At 49.8% G+C, this 18500-nt stretch overlaps 1 protein-coding gene across 1 annotated transcript; it reads right to left on the reverse strand.

The window, feature by feature from the left end:
- Nucleotides 1-8593: 8593 nt before the first annotated feature.
- Nucleotides 8594-18202, reverse strand: LOC109756239 (RNA polymerase sigma factor sigB). The gene is made up of 6 exons (XM_020315095.4): nucleotides 17785-18202; nucleotides 16829-17365; nucleotides 10995-11225; nucleotides 10758-10898; nucleotides 9134-9331; nucleotides 8594-9053 (listed from the first exon to the last, which is right to left on the reverse strand). Exons 1-6 carry the CDS (start codon nucleotides 18022-18024, stop codon nucleotides 8760-8762), a joined length of 1641 nt encoding a protein of 546 aa, XP_020170684.1. The 5' UTR covers nucleotides 18025-18202; the 3' UTR covers nucleotides 8594-8759.
- Nucleotides 18203-18500: the final 298 nt, after the last annotated feature.

Below are 18500 nucleotides of genomic sequence, written 5' to 3' on the forward strand. Positions count from 1 at the left end.
TCCTTACCTCCCCTCGTTTTAGAGGGTAGAATCTTGGTTGTAGCGTCTTTCAGATTCTTCATAGTGATCAAAAGATATAATTCCCAAGTGACTCAACAAATAGAGTTATGCTCCCCAACAACTGCGCTAGAAAAAGGTCTTGATAACCCACAAGTATAGGAGATCGCAATAGTTTTTAGGGTAGTATTTCACCCAAATTTATTGATTCAACACAAGGGGAGCCAAAGAATATTTGCAAGTATTAGTAGTTAAGTTGTCAATTCAACCACACCTAGAGAACTAAATATCTGCAGCAAAATGTTAAGTAGCAAAGTAGTATGATAGTTTTGATAACAGTAGTAACAATAGCAATAGCAACGGTAATAGTAACAATAGCAGTTTTATAGTGATTGTAACAGTAGCAACAACAAAAATAACTTAGCAAAGATCAATATGCAAAAAGCATAGACATTGGATCAATGATGGATATTTGTGTTGGATTATATTCATCATATAACAGTCACAACCTAGAGCGATGCACAATAGCTCCAATTCATTAATGTAATGTAGGCATGTATTCCGCATATAGTCATATGTGCTTATAATAAGAACTTTCATGACATCTTTTGTCCTGCCCTCCTGTGGCAGTGGGGTCCATAAGGAAATCTAAGGGATATTAAGGCCTCCTTTTAATATAGAACTGGAACAAAGCATTAACATATAGTGAATATATGAACTCCTCAAACTATGGTAATCACCGGAAAGAATCCCAATTATTGTCACTTTGGGGTATGCGGATCATAACACGTAGTGACTTGCAAGATCGGATCAAGAACGCAAATATATTCATGAAAACATAAAGGGTTCAGATCTGAAATCATGGCACTCGGACCTTAGTGACAAGTATTAAGCATAGCAAAGTCATATCAACATCAACCTCGGAACATATTGGATACTAGGGATCAAGTCCTAACAAATTGACTCGATTACATGACAAATCTCATCCAACCCCATCACCGTTCAGCAAGCCTACGAAGAAATTACTCACTCCCGGTGATGAGCATCATGAAATTGGTGATGAAGAAGGGTTGGTGATGATCGGACTCGAGATCTGACCTCCCGATGAAGAATAGGAGGTGGCGGTGGCTCCGTATCGTAAAACGCAATGAAACTTCTTCTCTTATTTTTTTCTCGGGGGAAAGGAATTTATAGGCTTGAGATTGGTGTCATCGGAGCCACGTGGGCCCCACAAGGTAATAGGGTGCGCCCAGGGGGTGGGCGCACCCTGTTGCCTTGTGGGCAACTATTGGGCCCCTTCGGTGGATCTTCGCTCCAGTATTTTTTATTATTCCATAAAAAGTCTCCAAAAAATTTCGTGCGATTTTGAGAACTTCTATTTCTGCACAAAAATAACATCATGGTAGTTCAGCTGAAAATAGCGTCAACCCGGGTTAGTTTCATTCAAATCGTGCAAATTAGAGTCTAAAACAAGAGCAAAAGTGTCTGGAAAAGTAGATACAATGGAGACATATCAATGTTAGTGACTGGAGAACTCTGTTAATCGCTACTTCATCTGAAAGATTAACTCTCAACTGATGCAAGTGGTTGAGGTACCCAGACATTAAGAGTACGTGCTCACTAGGAGTTGTTCTCCTCTATCTTGCATCTAAAGAACTTGTCGGAGGTGCCATACCTCTCAACTCGGCCGTGAGCCCGAAATATCAATTTCAGCTCCTAGAACATCTCATATGCTCTATGGTGCTCAAAACGTCTTTGGAGCCCTAGTTCTAAGCCGTAAAGCATAGCACACTAAACTATCGTCTAAGTGTAACATGATCCAAATCAACTACCCATGTCCGATCATCACGTGAGATGGGGTCGTCATCAATGGTGAACATCTCCATGTTGATCATATCTACTATATGACTCATGTTCGACCTTTCGGTCCTCCGTATTCTGAGGCCATGTCTGTACATGCTAGGCTTGTCAAGTTTAACCCAAGTATTTCGCATGTGTAAAACTGACTTACACCTGTTGTATACGAACGTAGAGTCTATCGCACCTGATCATCACAAGATGCGTCGAAACGATGAACTTTCGCAACAGTGCATACTTAGGGAGAACACATTTTATCTTGAAATAAAGTGAAGGGGTCATCTTATAATGCTACCATTGTCCTAAGAAAAATAAGATGCATGAAAGATAAACATCACATGCAATCAATATGTGACATGATATGGTCATTATCATCTTGTGCTTTTGATCTCCATCTTCAAAGCACTCGCATGATCTCCATCATCACCGGCATGGCACTATGATCTTCGTCTTCATGATCTCCATTATCATGATGTCATGTGGTTGTCTCCGCCAACTATTGCTTCTACGACTATTGCTAACTCATAGCGATAAAGTAAAGCAATTACATAACATTTAAATATTGACAAGTCATACAATAAATTAAATACAGCCATATGGCTCCTGCCGGTTGCCGTACTCATCCACATGCAAGTCATGAACCTATTACAAAAGATGATCATCTTATACATCAACATATATCACATAACGATTTGGCCATACCATATCACAACATGCCTTACCGTAAACCAGCTTGTAGGGTGACATACCCATGGGGTTTTTGCAAGCGGTGCGATAGGTCCAAACTGTTTCATTCAGCTTCCTTGCCCAGTCTTTCCTGGACTTTGCACCATCTTCTGTATATTGTCTTTATTTCTCGGTTTGAGAGTTCAACTTGACACGGACATATGTGCTTAGTATACACTTAAGAGCATCTCCAGCCACGCCCCCAACAGACCCCCCAGGCCATTTTTTTAGCGCCGGCGCCTAAAAATCGGCCCAGTCGCGCCCCCAGGAGCCCGTTTTCCCTGGTTTGGGCCAAAACTGGCACCGGCGGACCCAGGCCGAACCCGGTGCGCTGGGGGCGCCCGCGGGCGCCGGGGAAACTGATTTTTGCGCGAACAGGAATGGGCCCGCCGAGTCAGAGACACGCCGCTTCGTCGTCCTCATCGCCTCGGTTCCCGCAGGAATCAATGCCAAGGTTGTCGCTCTGCCGTGCCGGCCAGCCTTCCATTGATGCGTCACGGGCAGCGCAGAGAAGGCGCCACGACACGCATCCCGCCCGCTCCCGCCACGCGGCACCCGGCGGGCAGCTTCTCACCGCCCCGCTTCGGATATAAAAGCCGACCTCCCCGCTGGTGAACGCCACAGTCGCCACAACTCGCCACCTATCTCGCCTTGTCTCGCCAGAGAAGCCACTCTCCCCTTCATCCCCCGCCAACGAGCAATGGCTGAGCGTTACCCAGGCGACGCCGCGGCGGCGAATGGCTTCGGCCGACGCCATCTGCGCGAGGACGAGGCGCGCCACGAGGCCGACTACCTGGTGCCCCCAGACATGCGGGTGCCAGGCTCGTGGAGGCTGAGCGTCGGCGGCGTCCCGGTGCCCCCGGTGCCCATCGGGGCTGAACGGCGTGCCGAGATCGCGTGCATCCGTTCGTCGCTGTCGAAGGCACAGCGGAACGAGCCGAGGTACGCCGCCGACAGCCTCACGCTGTGGACGATGTATTTCGACCGCCGCCACGCCGACCAAGTCGCCTCTGCAAACAGCGCCATCCCCCGCGGCCGCCTCAATGCCGACGGGCGGCGCGAATGGTGGGGCGTGCCCGGCCGCACCCTCGAAGCCGTCCTCGACCACATCGAGACCGGCAACACGCTGCGCCTCGAGTACCCGGCGCCCCCGTCCTTCTCTCGTCGTCGGGTTCCGGTTCGCTCTCCTCCGGGTCACTGGCGCTCTGCCCCGTCAAGCCGGAGCCGCAGGAGACGCCGCTTGGGCGTCGCACCCGCAGCGGCGCCCTCGTCATCAACGAGGGCGGCCGCCCCTTCCCTCGATCCCTCCATCTCGTCTGGCCGAAGACCGAGCCGGGGTTGCTCCCCGTCAAGAAGGAGCACGCGGAGATGGCCGCCGCCGACGAGACCGTCCTCAAGTGGGCGAAGGCGGACTACGTCTACGAGCAGGTGGAGCGCCAGCGCCGGGCCTATGAGGAGATCATAGCTCGGCGCCACGGACGCAACGAGGGCGTCGTCGTCGTCCTCGATAGTGACGACTACGAGGACGCGCCCGGGCCGTCCAACCCCCTGCGCGTCGTCGGCGACCCTGGTCAAGGGTGCAGCAGGGATGACGGCGGCTCCGGCGGGACGCAGGGCGACGACGATGACGACGGCGGCAGCGACTACACCCGGTTCTACAGGCTCCTCAGCATGTAGAAGGCGGGCAGCGGCGTAGTAGGGCTAGGCGTAGTTGTTTTCTGTTTTTTTTTTACAAATTTGAATGAAATCGTCGGGTTTGTGCCGTGTTCGTACAAATTTGAATCAAATCGCCGAGTTTGTGCCGTGTTTCCGCCGATTTGGGGGCGACCTGGGGGCGGCGACTGGAAACACAATCGCCCCCACACCGAAATTAAACGCCGGTTCGGCCCCAGATGGCGCTTTTTCGGCGTCCTGAGGGGCCGAACGGCTGGAGATGCTCTAAGTGGCTTGCCATCCTCCAGCAGAGTCTGTGCCATCCAGCGTCCATCGAACAGCTTTCTATTCTTGCACCATAGATTCAGATTCTATCCTAGTCGTTCCCGTTTCAAGTACTTGTTGCAGGTTTAAACCTTTGTAATCCATAGATCGACGTGTGTTGACAGAAACAAAAATGTTAATTCATAACCGTAGCAAATCTTGGTACAGCTAGTTTTTCGCTGCTCTACGTACCACGCGCGGTGCATGCGCTGCTGAAGGAATTGTGTCTCCCCGCCGGACGTTAGGATTCTGTGCGCACGCTATCTTAGATTTTCCCATTAATCTTTCAGCAATTCTTTTTTTACAGTAATCTTTCAGCAATTCGTTACGTTATATTCTCACTTGTAGGGTGCTGATACGAGTTATTTCAGCAACCTAAAACCTTATTAGTGCACGCACACTTTCTGGTCGAATCGAGCGGCCGAACGCTCGCCGCTCGATCAACTCAGATCATGTGGCCCGCGACGTCAGGCGTTACTTGGTCGGGGAGGTGGTTGCGACCGCGTACGACAAACGACCCATCCTCTCCTCCACCTCCTCTTCAGCCGCCCCATCCTCTCCCATCATTCCCCTCCTCCACCCGCCTGCGCTGCGCACAGGCACCTGCGCTATGTCGCCATGGATGGCTCGCCCCAAGCAGCAAGGAGCACCGACGCATGTGCTGCGTCGCCATGCCCGCCCGAGCAGCAGCTGATGTGAGACCAGGAGGTTGTCTCCTCCCCAGATCCTGGTGACGGTGAGATCCAGCAGATGCGGACCAGGTTGTCTTCGCCACGGCACGCCGCCCTCCTCTCCGGTGACAGAGCTGGTCCTTTCCAACGCGCATCTGGATGGGTTCATCATCGTCGCCCCGGCCTCTTCCTTCCCCTGCGTCTGACAAGATGTTGATTGAAGTATTCTGTAGACGCGTACTACTTGATTGAGGTATCTGCAACAGTTCCGAGCAGTGAAGAAAAGAAGCATAGTTCAAGCCGGTAGTATAGCATAAAGAACGTCAGATTACTTTGACTTGCCTCGGTTGACCAATCCATGTGGACGGTGGAATAATGCAAAAGCAAAAGCTTAAACGGGATGATTTGACGCATATTTAATCCCTTTCTTCGGCCGTGAATTTCTGCATGTCAGTCTAGATCATCTTGCTATATTCTTGTCTTTTTTCATATGCTCTTTCAGAAGTCACCCGAGAATGTTTTTAGTGCACAACTAAGAATTCAGTCTTGGTTGAATATCACCATCTTATATTTTGTGATGCTTTTTTGCTTGAGTAAATTGTCAAATAGTTATAGTTACACACATAGTAGTTTTTAGTTGTATATATGGTTTAGAAAGTTGCACAACACGACAATACTAAGTTGGCTAGATGATATTTTCGCATTTTAGTTGGCATCCGCGATAGTTGTAGTTGCACACATAGTACTTCTCGGTTGGATACGATCATTAAAAAGTTGCACAACACACAATACAAAGATGGTTAGATGCTCTCTCGCGCTTGCATTGCTTACTCAAGTATAGCTAGACGGACGACATTGTAACCTCGATCAACTACTGCTGCACACTGGAAGACTGTTGAACGCATGAGCATGGAGTTGTACAGTCTAGTCGGCATAGTCGCACACGCATTTGCCGCGAAGATGCATACTCTCGTTGGCATGATAGCTCACGCATGACTACAGGAGTTGCAGACATGTGGCGGCATAGTCGCGTACGCACGACCGCTAAATTGCACACTTTCGTCGGCGTAATAGCTCACGTATGACTATGGAGTTGTACACTCTTGTCGGCATAGTCGCACGCGCGTGACAACGGAGTTGCACAATCTCGCTTGCATAGTCACACACGCACGGCCGCAGAGTTGCACACTTTCGTCGGCATAGGTGCCCACTCTCTTTCGCTGCGGGAATTGTACACTCCCGTTGGTATAGTAGTTCACGCAAGATTGCGGGAGTTGCACACATGCGGCGACATAGTGGCACACGTAGGACCACAGAGATGCAAACTCTCGTCGGGGTAGTAGCTCACGCACGACCGCCGAGTTGCACATGCATGGCAACAGAGTTGCACAATCTGGTCCGAATAGTCGCACATGAATTATCGTGGGAGGTTCTCACACCCGGCTACGGAGTTGCACACTCTCGCCGGCATAGCCGCACACGCATGGACACAGAGTTGCACAATCTCATCCGCATAGTCGCACATGAATTGTCGTGGGAGGTGCTCACGCATGGCCGCGGAGTTGCACACTTTTATCGGCACAGTCGCATATGAATGGGCATAGAGTTGCATGATCTCATCTGCATAGTTGCACATGAATTGTCTTGGGAGGTGCTCACGCCCGGATGCGGAGTTGCACACTCTCGTCGGTATAGTCGCACATGCATGGCCACAGAGTTGCACAATCTCGTGCACATAGTTGCACATAAATTGTCGTGGGAGGTGCTCACGCATGGCCGCGGGGTTGCACACTCTCGTCAGCACAGTCGCACATGCACGGACACAGAGTTGCACAATTTCGTCCGCATAGTCGCACATGAATTGTCGTGGGAGGTGCTCATGCATGGCCGCGGAGTTGCACACTCTCGTCGGCACAGTCGCATATGCATGGCCACAGACTTACACAACCTCGTCAGCATAGTCGCACATGAGTTGTTGTGGGAGGTGCTCATGCCCGGCCGCGGAGTTGCACACTCTCATCGGCATAGTCGCACATGCATGGCCATAGAGTTACACAATCTCGTCCGGATAGTCGCACATGAATTGCCGGATGAGGTGCTCATGCCCGGCCGCGGAGTTGCACACTCTCCTCGGTATAGTCGCACATGCATGGCCACAGAGTTGCACAATCTCGTTCGCATAGTCGCACATAAATTGCCGTGGGAGGTGCTCACGCATGGTCGTGGAGTTGCACACTCTCGTCGGTGCAGTCGCACATGTATGGACACATAGTTGCACAATCTCGTCCACATAGTCACACATGAATTATCATGGGAGGTGCTCATGCATGGCCGCAGAGTTCACACTCTCGTCGGCACAGTCGCACATACATGGTCATGGAGTTGCACAACCTTGTCCGCATAGTCGCACATGAGTTTTTGTGGGAGGTGCTCATGCCCGGCCACGGAGTTGCACACTCTCGTCGGCATAGTCGCACATGCACGGCCACACAATTGCACAATCTCATCTGCATAGTCGCACATGAATTGCTATGGAAGGCGCCCACGTCCGACCATGGAGTTGCACACTCTTGTGTGCATAGTCACGCATGCGTGGCTGTGGACTTGGGACATTCTTATAGGATAGTCCCTCAAACGCGGTTGTGGGGGCTGCACACGCATGGCGACTACCAGGCAGTTGGCCAGGGCACCGGGGCAGTAGATGAAATTGCACATTTCACTGTTAGAGAGTAGTATGAGGTGGTGCCACTAGTGAAAACTGCATGGCCTGGGCAACCAACGAAGTTGCACATCTTACTAGAAGGAGGCAGTTTGGGGGTGGAGGTATCATAGAGGAAAACTGCACGTCTATGGTGTACAGAAAAAGTTGCACATCCCTGTCAGCTAGTTGCACAAAAAAGTTTGTCAAAACATATCCATGCGGGATCTAGTTTCGAAGAGTCCATCGCGAGGATTTCAGCGGTGAAAGCAGATCTTAATTTCGATATTTGATTCAAAAGTTATGGCCTTTTTAAAAAACAAAAATTGAAAAGCAAACTAGATTGTCAACTTCCTTTTGTGTACAAGGGGACACGTACTTTCCTTTTCCACCGGCCGCTCCGAAGCTCTACCTGGCGCTTGAGCGCCCACTAGACGGGTCCTTTCAGCAATTCAGCAATTTGGTTTGGTTTGATTATTACTCCCTCCGTTCCTAAATATAAGTCTTTGAAGAGATTTCACTATACTTTAAAATGCATCTACATACATCCGTATGTGGTCCATAATGAAATCTCTACAAAGACTTATATTTAGGAACAGAGGGAGTATTATTCTTGGAAGATATTCAGTGAGAGCAGATATGGAACCGCTCGGCAAGGGATGCATGATATTTCAATGTTTCCGATCTTAAAAATTAAATTGCTCACCAAAATTTATTGATTCCTTTCATTTGACCTACACTATATAAGGGGTGGCTAGGTAAATGGTACAAGTAATGGATTCTCAAAAACAAAACTAAATCTGAAAGAAAAATACTTTGTGCAGACAAACAGTTCACCAATTGCCTACAGGCACCAGATAATCCATCAAACACTTCACCTTTTTCTTGCCTCTCAGTTTCCGAAATGCACCCGATTCGATCTGCCGAATCCTCTCCCTGCTGACACCCATGATGTTGCCAATCTCCTGCAAAGTTCTTATCCTACCATCATCGATTCCAAACCTAAGCTTGACAACTTGTCTCTCACGTGGGCTCAGAGTATCCAGTGCCTGATGCACATCTTTCTTCATTGACATTCTATTCAGCATTTCTTCAGCTGTCTCGGCGCTGGGATCAGCTGTGACCTCCTGAAAATGGGAGCACGTTCTTGTTTGAGTTCTATATACAGCAAGCACGGGTGAGATACAAAATACAAACGAGACAGCACCTGGTAGGTCATGTCTGTGCTTCCAATTTTGCTATCAAGGGATACACTATACTTCGGGAGGTTCACTGCTGCTTCGACACGTTTGACTGGCATACCAGTGTCCACTGCTATTTCCTCATTAGAGGGTCGCCTTTTAAGTTTACGGCGAAGTCGTTTTGTGCACTCCTTCACACGATAACTTGCCTCAACCATGTGAGCCTGGTAATCAGAATAAACCAGTGTAAGAAATATTGCAGCTAAGAGAACCAGCATTGATAAAATACAAGTATCAAATACAAATTGGCATTCATTCCTACCGTCTGGTAAGATCCATGCCTACTGTCTGGTAAGTTGAAGCAAATGAACTGAGACGGTCTCGGAGAATCATACACAAATCGTAGTAAACCGGAATCATCAATTAACAGAGAATATTAAAAGAGAAAGTCAACAGGAGTAATATTGCAGTAATGTGCAATGTCTTTTCACTATATGAAAAGAAAAAAGACAACACTGACTGCCAAAAGTACCAAAGACGTCTGACCCAAGTAATACCCGTAATCATCGTATGAATCATTCTTTCTCCTGCTCCCACGACCTAAGCGACAGGCGGTAGCCGGTCTACCCTACTCCCTCCCCGGTGAGACTATAGGGCTTCGGTCCGGTGGTGGTGGTAGGGTTACGAAAAAATTTAGGGTTTGTCTCCGATCGGATGTGATGAGACGATGGCATCATTGTCAGCATGGATAAGGTCTCCACGCCTCGCTGTCATTCTGGCGGTTCTTCTTTGTGGCATGTGGGAGAGTAGAACCAGATCTGCTTCTTTTGCTTTTCTTCTGCAGTTTTGTCTCAGTCGTGCTGTCCTGCGGAGTGGAGAACGTAGTTGTGCATCTTGGTCCTCCAGCTCCAATTCTGACCTTTTCGAAAAAAATAGCTCCAGTTCTGACCGACGAAGGTTGGCTAGCCTTGGCCTCAGCAGGGAGCGTGTGAGATTTGTGTTCCCCGACTCTATGAGCCAGGGCCTGGGGCATTCTACAGGCCGTTTCCGGTGTGTTCTTCTCCAGGTCGGTGATTTGCTGCGCAGATCGCGGCCGACGGCGTCTTCTAGTCTACATCAACGACTTCCCGGCCGTTGCTTATACAAGCTTGTGGGCTTCAACAAGTTTGCTCCATTGAGACAGAAGCCCAGAGGCGGCAACGAACTTTGCTTAAGGCGCGCGGCCGATGGATGCAGGAGGAAGAAGACTTTGGCAACCCCAGGGACCTGGATGGATATTTCAATTTCTGGAAAGGTGCTTTTGTAAGGGTCTGTTCAACTTAATATGTGGCCTTTGGCCTTTCCGGAAAAAAACCCGTCAACTGTACCATGTGTCTCATTGCACCAAGAAACTAGCATCAATGCGTTATGCTACAAAATAAATTGTTATCTCGCATTTGCACATAGACTAGCAGTTTCACCAATTTGAATGGGTTCACTCGTACTGCAGAATCTCAGAAATTGTCTAACTTAATTCAGCTTGCACTCATGCATGATAGTATTATTAGGCACCAAGTCACAATCAGTATGACCACAGCAGCCAGCAGGTGGGTACACAGAATAGTGCAACAAAACATAAAATAACTAAAAGGACAAGGATGGCCAACATACTGGTAAGCGAAATATCTGGGTTTGCTCAGAGACAGATTTTCGCATAGCTTGTTTGATCCACCAGTGAGAATATGTAGAGAACCGAAAACCCTTTGATGCATCAAACTTTTCAGCACCTCTTATAAGGCCCTGCATTCCTTCCTGTAATGAAGACCTAGAAATAAAATATCCATGCTAAATACAGCATAGAAGTAACCATACTTATTAACCACAACAGCTAAAGAAAAGTCCATGTACCTGAATAAGATCATAAAGCTCCAACCCTGGACCTTCAAATTCTCTGGCAATAGAGATTACAAGTCGCACATTAGATGTTACCATTCTGTTTTTGCAATGAATACCATGATCAAGACGTTTCCGCAAAGTGTTCTCATCAGTTCCAGCTGCAGCTGCCCACTGTGGGAAGGTTGGTTGACCACCATTGTACTCTGCAAGCTCACCTTGAATTGCCTCCAGCTTCAAGAGATCCTGCACCAATTCAAGGTAATGTTGCATATTTAGCTCCAAAACTGGCTCTAAATGAAAAGAACAATACTACATCCACGTAAGCACTCCATCTCACGAGGATTTCGATTACTAGGTCCAGCAATATCTCGAGTACAAGCAACGCGGCATTGGTGTTCGTCGAGCTCTCGCCTAAACCCACGCCTCTCTCCTTTGCTCTCGGTTTCTGGCCAGCAGTTTCACCACCGCCACCTACTCTCCAGCGCACACACGCACTTAGTTCACCAGGTTGTGCACCAGCTCGGATGGTGCGTTGCTCCATTGAACGAGAACTTAAACAAGAGAATTGGCACTGCGGCGAAGAACTCATTGCCGAAGCACCTTTCCAGGGACCAGCAAATGAGCATCAGGTGAAGGCAACTGAGGTAATACTTGATAGTCCGGCTTTAGAACCTTGCGGAGCAAGGAAACCTGAAAACAGGATAAACTTTGGTTGACGCTGGCAGGGCTAGCCAATAGGCCACTTCGCTGACGCTCTCGAGCACCTCAAAGGGGCCGAAGAACTTGAAAACCAATTTGTAATTTGCTCAGGGAGCGACAGAGGCCTAAATATAGGGTTGGAGCTTCAAGAAGACCTCATCACCAACAGCAAAAAATCTATCAATGTGATGTTTGTTGGCCTGGCTCTTCATCCGCTGCTACGCGCGCAAGAGGTGCTGACCAACCGAGTCCATAATGAGGAGGAAACGTTCAAGCCACTGCTGAAGATCAGGAATAACAATGGTGTCATCAGGAGCAATGCCGAAGTGTCGCGGATGATGCCCATAGATGACCTCAAAGGGGGTTTTGCCCATTGCAGAGTGCAATTGCTATTTTACCAAAATTCACAAAGAGGGGGCGACTGAGACCAACCAACGAGTTGGATGGGCACTGACACAACAACGGAGATAACCCTCCACATGTTGATTTACACACTCTGTTTGACCATCTGGTTAGAGGTGGCGAGGCAGGATCATACGTAGCAGGTGCCAGTGCATTGAAACAACTCTTTCCAAAAGGCAGTGGTAAAGATGCGATCACGTTCAGAGACAATAGAAGAGGCATAGCATACAATTTGTAAATCATGTCGAGAAAGGCGTCAGCGAGAGGTATAGTAGTAAAAGGGTGATGCAAGGAAATAAAATGGCCGTATTTGGACAGCTTGTCAATAACAATCAGGATATAGTCGAAACAACCCAAAGCTGGCAACCTTCGATGAAGTCAATAGTCAGGTCGTGCCCATGTACGTGAACCTATACGGTCGGGCACTTAAGTGGGCAGAAACCCACTCAGATGAGACCCGGGTGGACCATTCGGACTCAGGTTAGTCCACAAGGGCAAGGGGAAGACTACCAACTCTGGCGAGGGCCTATCATCACACTCTGGCGGGGGTGGTTCAGCCCCTCGCCCTGCTGCTCTCGCACCAGCGCCCTGGACCGGCATGGTCCACGCTTGGCCCATGCCCTGGCGGCCCCATGCTCCTGGTGCAGGCATCCTCATCCCGTGCCCCGGGGGCTCCACTCTGTTCCCCAGCATGGCGGTGCACCATGGGGTCGTCCACCGGCGCTCGGCTCGGCTCCACCTATTGTCTGGCACACCAGCCGTGCTCCTGCCCACCCCCTCTACGGTGCGGTGGCTGGCGGATCTCCCAATGCCACCCATCCGACTTGGGACCAGACAGCCCTCATCCACGCCTTGAACAGTATGAGAGTGCAGCAAGGTCAGGCTTCCTCGCCAAGCACGGAGTGGTACCTCGATACTGGAGCTTCCACTCACATGGCGTCCTTGTCTGATACTCCCTCCGTCCCAAAATTCTTGTCTTAGATTTGTCTAAATACGGATGTATCAAGTCGATACATCCATATCTAGACAAATCTAAGACAAGAATTTTGGGACGGAGGGAGTATAATCTCTTCATGTCATCCTTGCTACTCTTCCCGCATTGTAGTTGGCAATGGTTCCTCGCTAGCAGTCACACACACTAGCTACCACAACATCCCGACAAAAACCAACGCCCTCTCCCTTCATAATGTTTTAGTCTCACCTAATCTAATCAAAATATCCGTACCAGCCAAAGCCCCAGCTTGTGACAACCCCATTAATGTTGAATTTGATGATCATGGACTATCTGTTAAGGATCAAAGAACGAAGGTGGTGACCCTCCGATGTGATTCTCCTGACGATCTTTACCCACTGGAACCCACGACCAAGCCTCAACGTCATCACACCCTCACCACCGTCTCCAGCGACACCTGGCATCGTCGACTCGGGCACCCTGTCGATGATGCCCTCGATCAAACCCTCCGACGCTCATCTCTCGCCATCACCGAGAGCTCCTGCCCGACATGCCACGCATGTCAATCAGGGAAGAGTGTTAGGTTACCTTTTAGTTCATCGGATAATGTCTCTTATTTTCAATTTCAGCTCTCCGGTTTTCAATACTACCGTTATCGTTGATGATCAGTCACTTTGTATGGACTTCCCCCTTGCGACAAAAATCTGATGTTCTCCCATCCTACGCACGTTCATCTCCCTTGTACAAAACCACTTCAACCTCTCTATTCTCATAATCCAATCTAACAATGCGCGTGAATACGAAAATCTCGCCACCCGCACCCTTTTTTCATCCCTCGACATTGTTCTTTGCATGTCATGCCCGTACACATCGCCACAAATTGGTTGTGCCGAACGATCTCTTCGCACACTCAATGACATCACCCACTCCCTACTCATCAACGCAGCCATGCCCTACCCGTACTGGGCTGAGGCCCTACAGACCGTCACCTTCCTGCTTAATCGACACCCATGCCGTCCATGCCGCGACCAAACACCCTTCTTCCTTCTCTATGGCATTCACCCAGACTACACTGCCCTACGAGTATTTGGCTGCCTCTATTAACCTAATCTCCGCCACCAACACACAAACTAGCACCAGTCACCCCATGTGTATTCCTTGGTTATTCCCAAGATCACAAAAATCGAGCCCACCGACCACGTCATCCTCTCTCGCTACGTTGTCTTCGACGAAACACAATATCCATTCAGCACGACACCACCAGACCCCACCCCTGACCTCCTCGAGCTCACCAATCCACCACAGTCCCTCAGCGGCAGCGCATTAATCACCCCCGCCCCGCCGCCCCAACATCTCCCACCCCACCCAATTCTCCTGCCATGGCAGCCGAGAGCCCACCCAACCAAACTCCTGCCATGGCAGCCAAATCCCCAGCCGCCAGCCCCACATACAGAAAACCCCTGCCATGGCAGCCAACCCCCCCCCCCCCCCCCCTTCACCCGCCAGCCCACACCCCCAAATCCCTGCCATGGCAACCGAATCTCCTGCCATGGCAGCAAACCAGGAAACCTGCAAAGCCCTTCACCCAACCATGTGATCTCTGATTCACCGGCCACACCAGCCCCACCCCTTCCTTCCCCAATTTCGGCACCTCATCGTCATGTCCCGCCTATCCCCACCCACACCATGACCGCACGCGGCCAGGCAGGGAAATTCCTACTCAACAAAAAATACGATCTATCTCTCACCGCCACCACAGACCCCTCAACGTCCCCATTTCCCAAAACCGTGTGCTGCTTTGCATGATCCCCATTGGCTAGCTGCTGTGCAGATTGCGTACAAGGCTCTGATCAAAACCGGAACCGGACGTGGAGCCTTGTTCCCTGGCCCGATGCCGCCAATATCGTTACCGGCAAATGGTTGTTCTGCCAGAAGTTCAAGGCCGATGGCATCTTGGAGAGGTTCAAAGCGCGCTGGGTTGTGCGCAGCTTCCCTCGGCGTCCTGGCGTTTACTTCAATGAGACATTCTCGCCGGTCGTCAAGGCGGCCACCATTCACGTTATGTTATACATTGCTGCTTCGCGCCAATGGCATGTACACCAAATGGACTTCAACAATGCGTTGCTACATAGACATCTCTCCGAGCGCGTCTACTTCCAACAGCCGTCCGCCTTCGTCGACGCACCCACCCCGACCATGTCTGCCTCCTCGACAAGTCTCTAGACCTAAAATAAGCGCCACACGCCTGGTTCGCTCGGTTCGCCGCGTTTGTCCACAACATCGGCTCACAGTCGAATCCCTCGCTGTTTGTCTTGCACAATAGCTCAGGAACCGCCTATCTTCTACTCTACGTCGACGACATATTCCTCGCTGCCTCTACTACAACTCTTCTTCACCATCTCCAACAACAGCTGTTCACCGAATTCTCGATGAAGGATGTCAGACCGCTACACTACTTCCTCGGCATTGCCATGACGTAAAACAAAGCCGGCTTCTTCCTGTCCCAGCGCACCTACCGCCGAGGTGCTTCTGGACCATGCCAACATGCAGGACTGCAAGCCCGTGTCCACGTCAGTCTGACACACACTCCAAGCTCTCGGCATCTGACGGCGCCCCGGTACCGACGCCTCCGAGTACCGCAGCCTCGCCAGCACCCTCCAATACACGACAATGAAGCGCCCCGACATAGCCTATGTCGTCCAGCAATGTTGCCTCGTCATGCACGACCCTCACACCGCTCACCTTGCTCTCTGAAGCGGATTGCACACTATCTACGCGGGACAACCACTCATGGTCTGCATCTACACCGCTCGGCATCCTTCGACCTGGTGGCCTACTTCGACGCGGACTGGGCCGGCTGCCCGAACACACGACGATCCACCTTCGGCACGTCATATTCCTCGGCGACTCCCTGTATCCTGGTCCAGCAAACACCAGGCCACGGTCTGCCTTTCAAGCGCGGAGGCAGAGTACCGCATTGTCACAAATACGGTGGCTGAGTGTTGCTGGCTCAGACAACTTCTCGGCAAACTTCACGTTCCCCTGCCCAAGGCCACCGTCGTCTTCTGTGATAGCATTTCCTCGGTGTATATAGCTGCAAATCCCATCAATCACCGACGGTCGAAGCACGTCAAGTTCGACATACACTTCGTCCAGGAAGAGGTAGACCTCGGCAAGCTCCGTGTGCTGCATGTCCCTATGAAGCAGCAATTCGACGACGTCCTGACAATGGGTCTTCCGATGCTGGCGTTTCAGGATTTCCGGTCCAGCTTGTGCATCCGGCTACCAGATGCTTCAGCTGCGGCAGGGTGTTAGCAAACCTCCCTCCCTCCCTCTCCCACTCTCACTGTTGCACATGTACTATATATCTTGAATAGATGAGCAGCACCCAAGGTACATTGTGTTCTCTCGTCACATGTCTCCAATGTTCAGTGTGTGCTTTCAGAGTTACACCCAAGGTACATTGTGTTCTCTCGTCACATGTCTCCAATGTTCAGTGTGTGCTTTCAGAGTTACAGTAGGCTGATTTGTTCTCGATGGGCCAGACTAGAGCACAACACGGTTTTTCCTCTCCAAGCTCAGTGTTGTTGATTCACCATGAGTATGGGAGCGGTGTTACAGTTGTATATATTAGCCGTGTAATAGTCCCATTATGTAAGGGATTTTCTGCATGTTGTATCACACATGTATTTGTATACATACTGGCCTATGGCCTCATAGGAATACAAGTTGCTATTTCCCTAACAACAAATCCAATAGTTCATACAAATTAATTGTAAAACGGTAGCCTCACCTGAATACCATTCGAGAGCTCAACCTCTTCCTTTGCTGTAAGAAGTTTTCGGCCAGTCATCTTCCATAAGGAACCTAAAGGATTCATGGTCGATGGACCCTTGGATCGCTTCTTCTTCGATGACGCTGCTAGTTTTGGGGAACTACGGACTATTGTAGCTGCCTTCATTGTTGCTCTTGTTCTCCGAGCTCTTCTCTCGGATTGACGTGCAGACTTAACAGCTATGTTATCAGCGTCCTGTGTATCATCATCTAGTTCTGCTTCATCACTCGGAATGCCATATGGTTCACCATCACTATATTCATTTGCCCTGCTCGATAACATTTCTGTGCGAAGGATTTCTTTCGCCAAGTAATTTTCCACTTCCCCTTTTTTTCTGAACACGGGCTGGGAACTACTCTTCTGTACCATGTGAACAACTTCTTGGGCAGCTTCAGCTGCTGCTCTTGCAAGGGCAACTGCCTCTGCAGCTGCAGCAGTTACAACAGCCTCTTTGTTCAGAACTGTTTCTGATGCCAGAGTTGACTCAAAATTTCTCTGTTGAAATTTTTACAAGATAAACGAATGAAAAGCATGATCTGACATAACTAGTAAGAGTTGCTAATGCTACAAGTCCTATAATTAGTGCCAGATTACAGTATTCGAAAGTAAATTAACAATCCTGACAGTAGAAGTAGCTACAGACGCGTGCATACGTAATGTGAAATACAATCTACCTGTAGGGATATAATATGCTATTTCAAATCAAATTCCACCAAGAGTATCATTACTCCATGTCCATCACATTTGTTGACCATAATAGGCCAACTGATTAGCTCACATTCTCACTCAGAAACAACTTAGTGCAAGTGAACAACAACATTCGGCCAATCACGCCCACTCCTAGCTCAACCAAACCTTCTTTATCAGTTGAATGTAAAACGCAATGCAAAAAACAACCGAGCAGACTACGTCACCTGGAGAACCGGCGCCGAGTCCGGAGACGAGTAAACGAGGTGGAGCGGCCCACCAGCCGCGTGGTCAGCGTCGACGACTGCTGCAGCAGCAGAAGTGACAGCGCACTGGACACGGAAGGGGCGGCGGCCGGAGCACCTGCCTGAGTTGGAGGATGAGGACGACGAGGAAGGGTGCTGGTACGCGTGGGTGGTGGAGAACGAAGACGGGGCCCACTTGAAGTGCGGCGCCAGACACGCCATTGTGCAGCCCGGGCTGATCGAGAGCTCACCTCGGGTCGGTGATCTCCGCGGTAGGGAGGAAGCGGGGGGGCGGAGGTGGAGAGACAAGGCGACGGCGCGGATGGATTCTGGGATTTGTTTGGTCTCTTCGGATAAGGGCAAAGTGATCAGGTCGGCTGAGGCGCGCTCCACGATATCACAGAGGCTGTCCAAACTTAGTTTCAGCAAAAAAAAAAGTCTAAATTATTATTATTATTGAAATTCCTTTTTCCGATAAAGGGAATATATCGCGAAGATATCAATTACACGCAGCCTCTGCACCAACAAGACATCGAAAGACATCAAGGATGCACACAGCCAAGAACAAAAATTAAAAAGGAAAAGAAATATAAAAACAAAGACCCCGTCGCAGTGATGAAACACTCACAACAGCAACACTATAACCACCACCAAAGACAACACCCGTACTACATAAGAGGTTCTCCAAAAGCGACGCC

This window comes from Aegilops tauschii, chromosome 4, assembly GCF_002575655.3.
Source record: "Aegilops tauschii subsp. strangulata cultivar AL8/78 chromosome 4, Aet v6.0, whole genome shotgun sequence".
NCBI classification, from domain to species: domain Eukaryota; kingdom Viridiplantae; phylum Streptophyta; class Magnoliopsida; order Poales; family Poaceae; genus Aegilops; species Aegilops tauschii.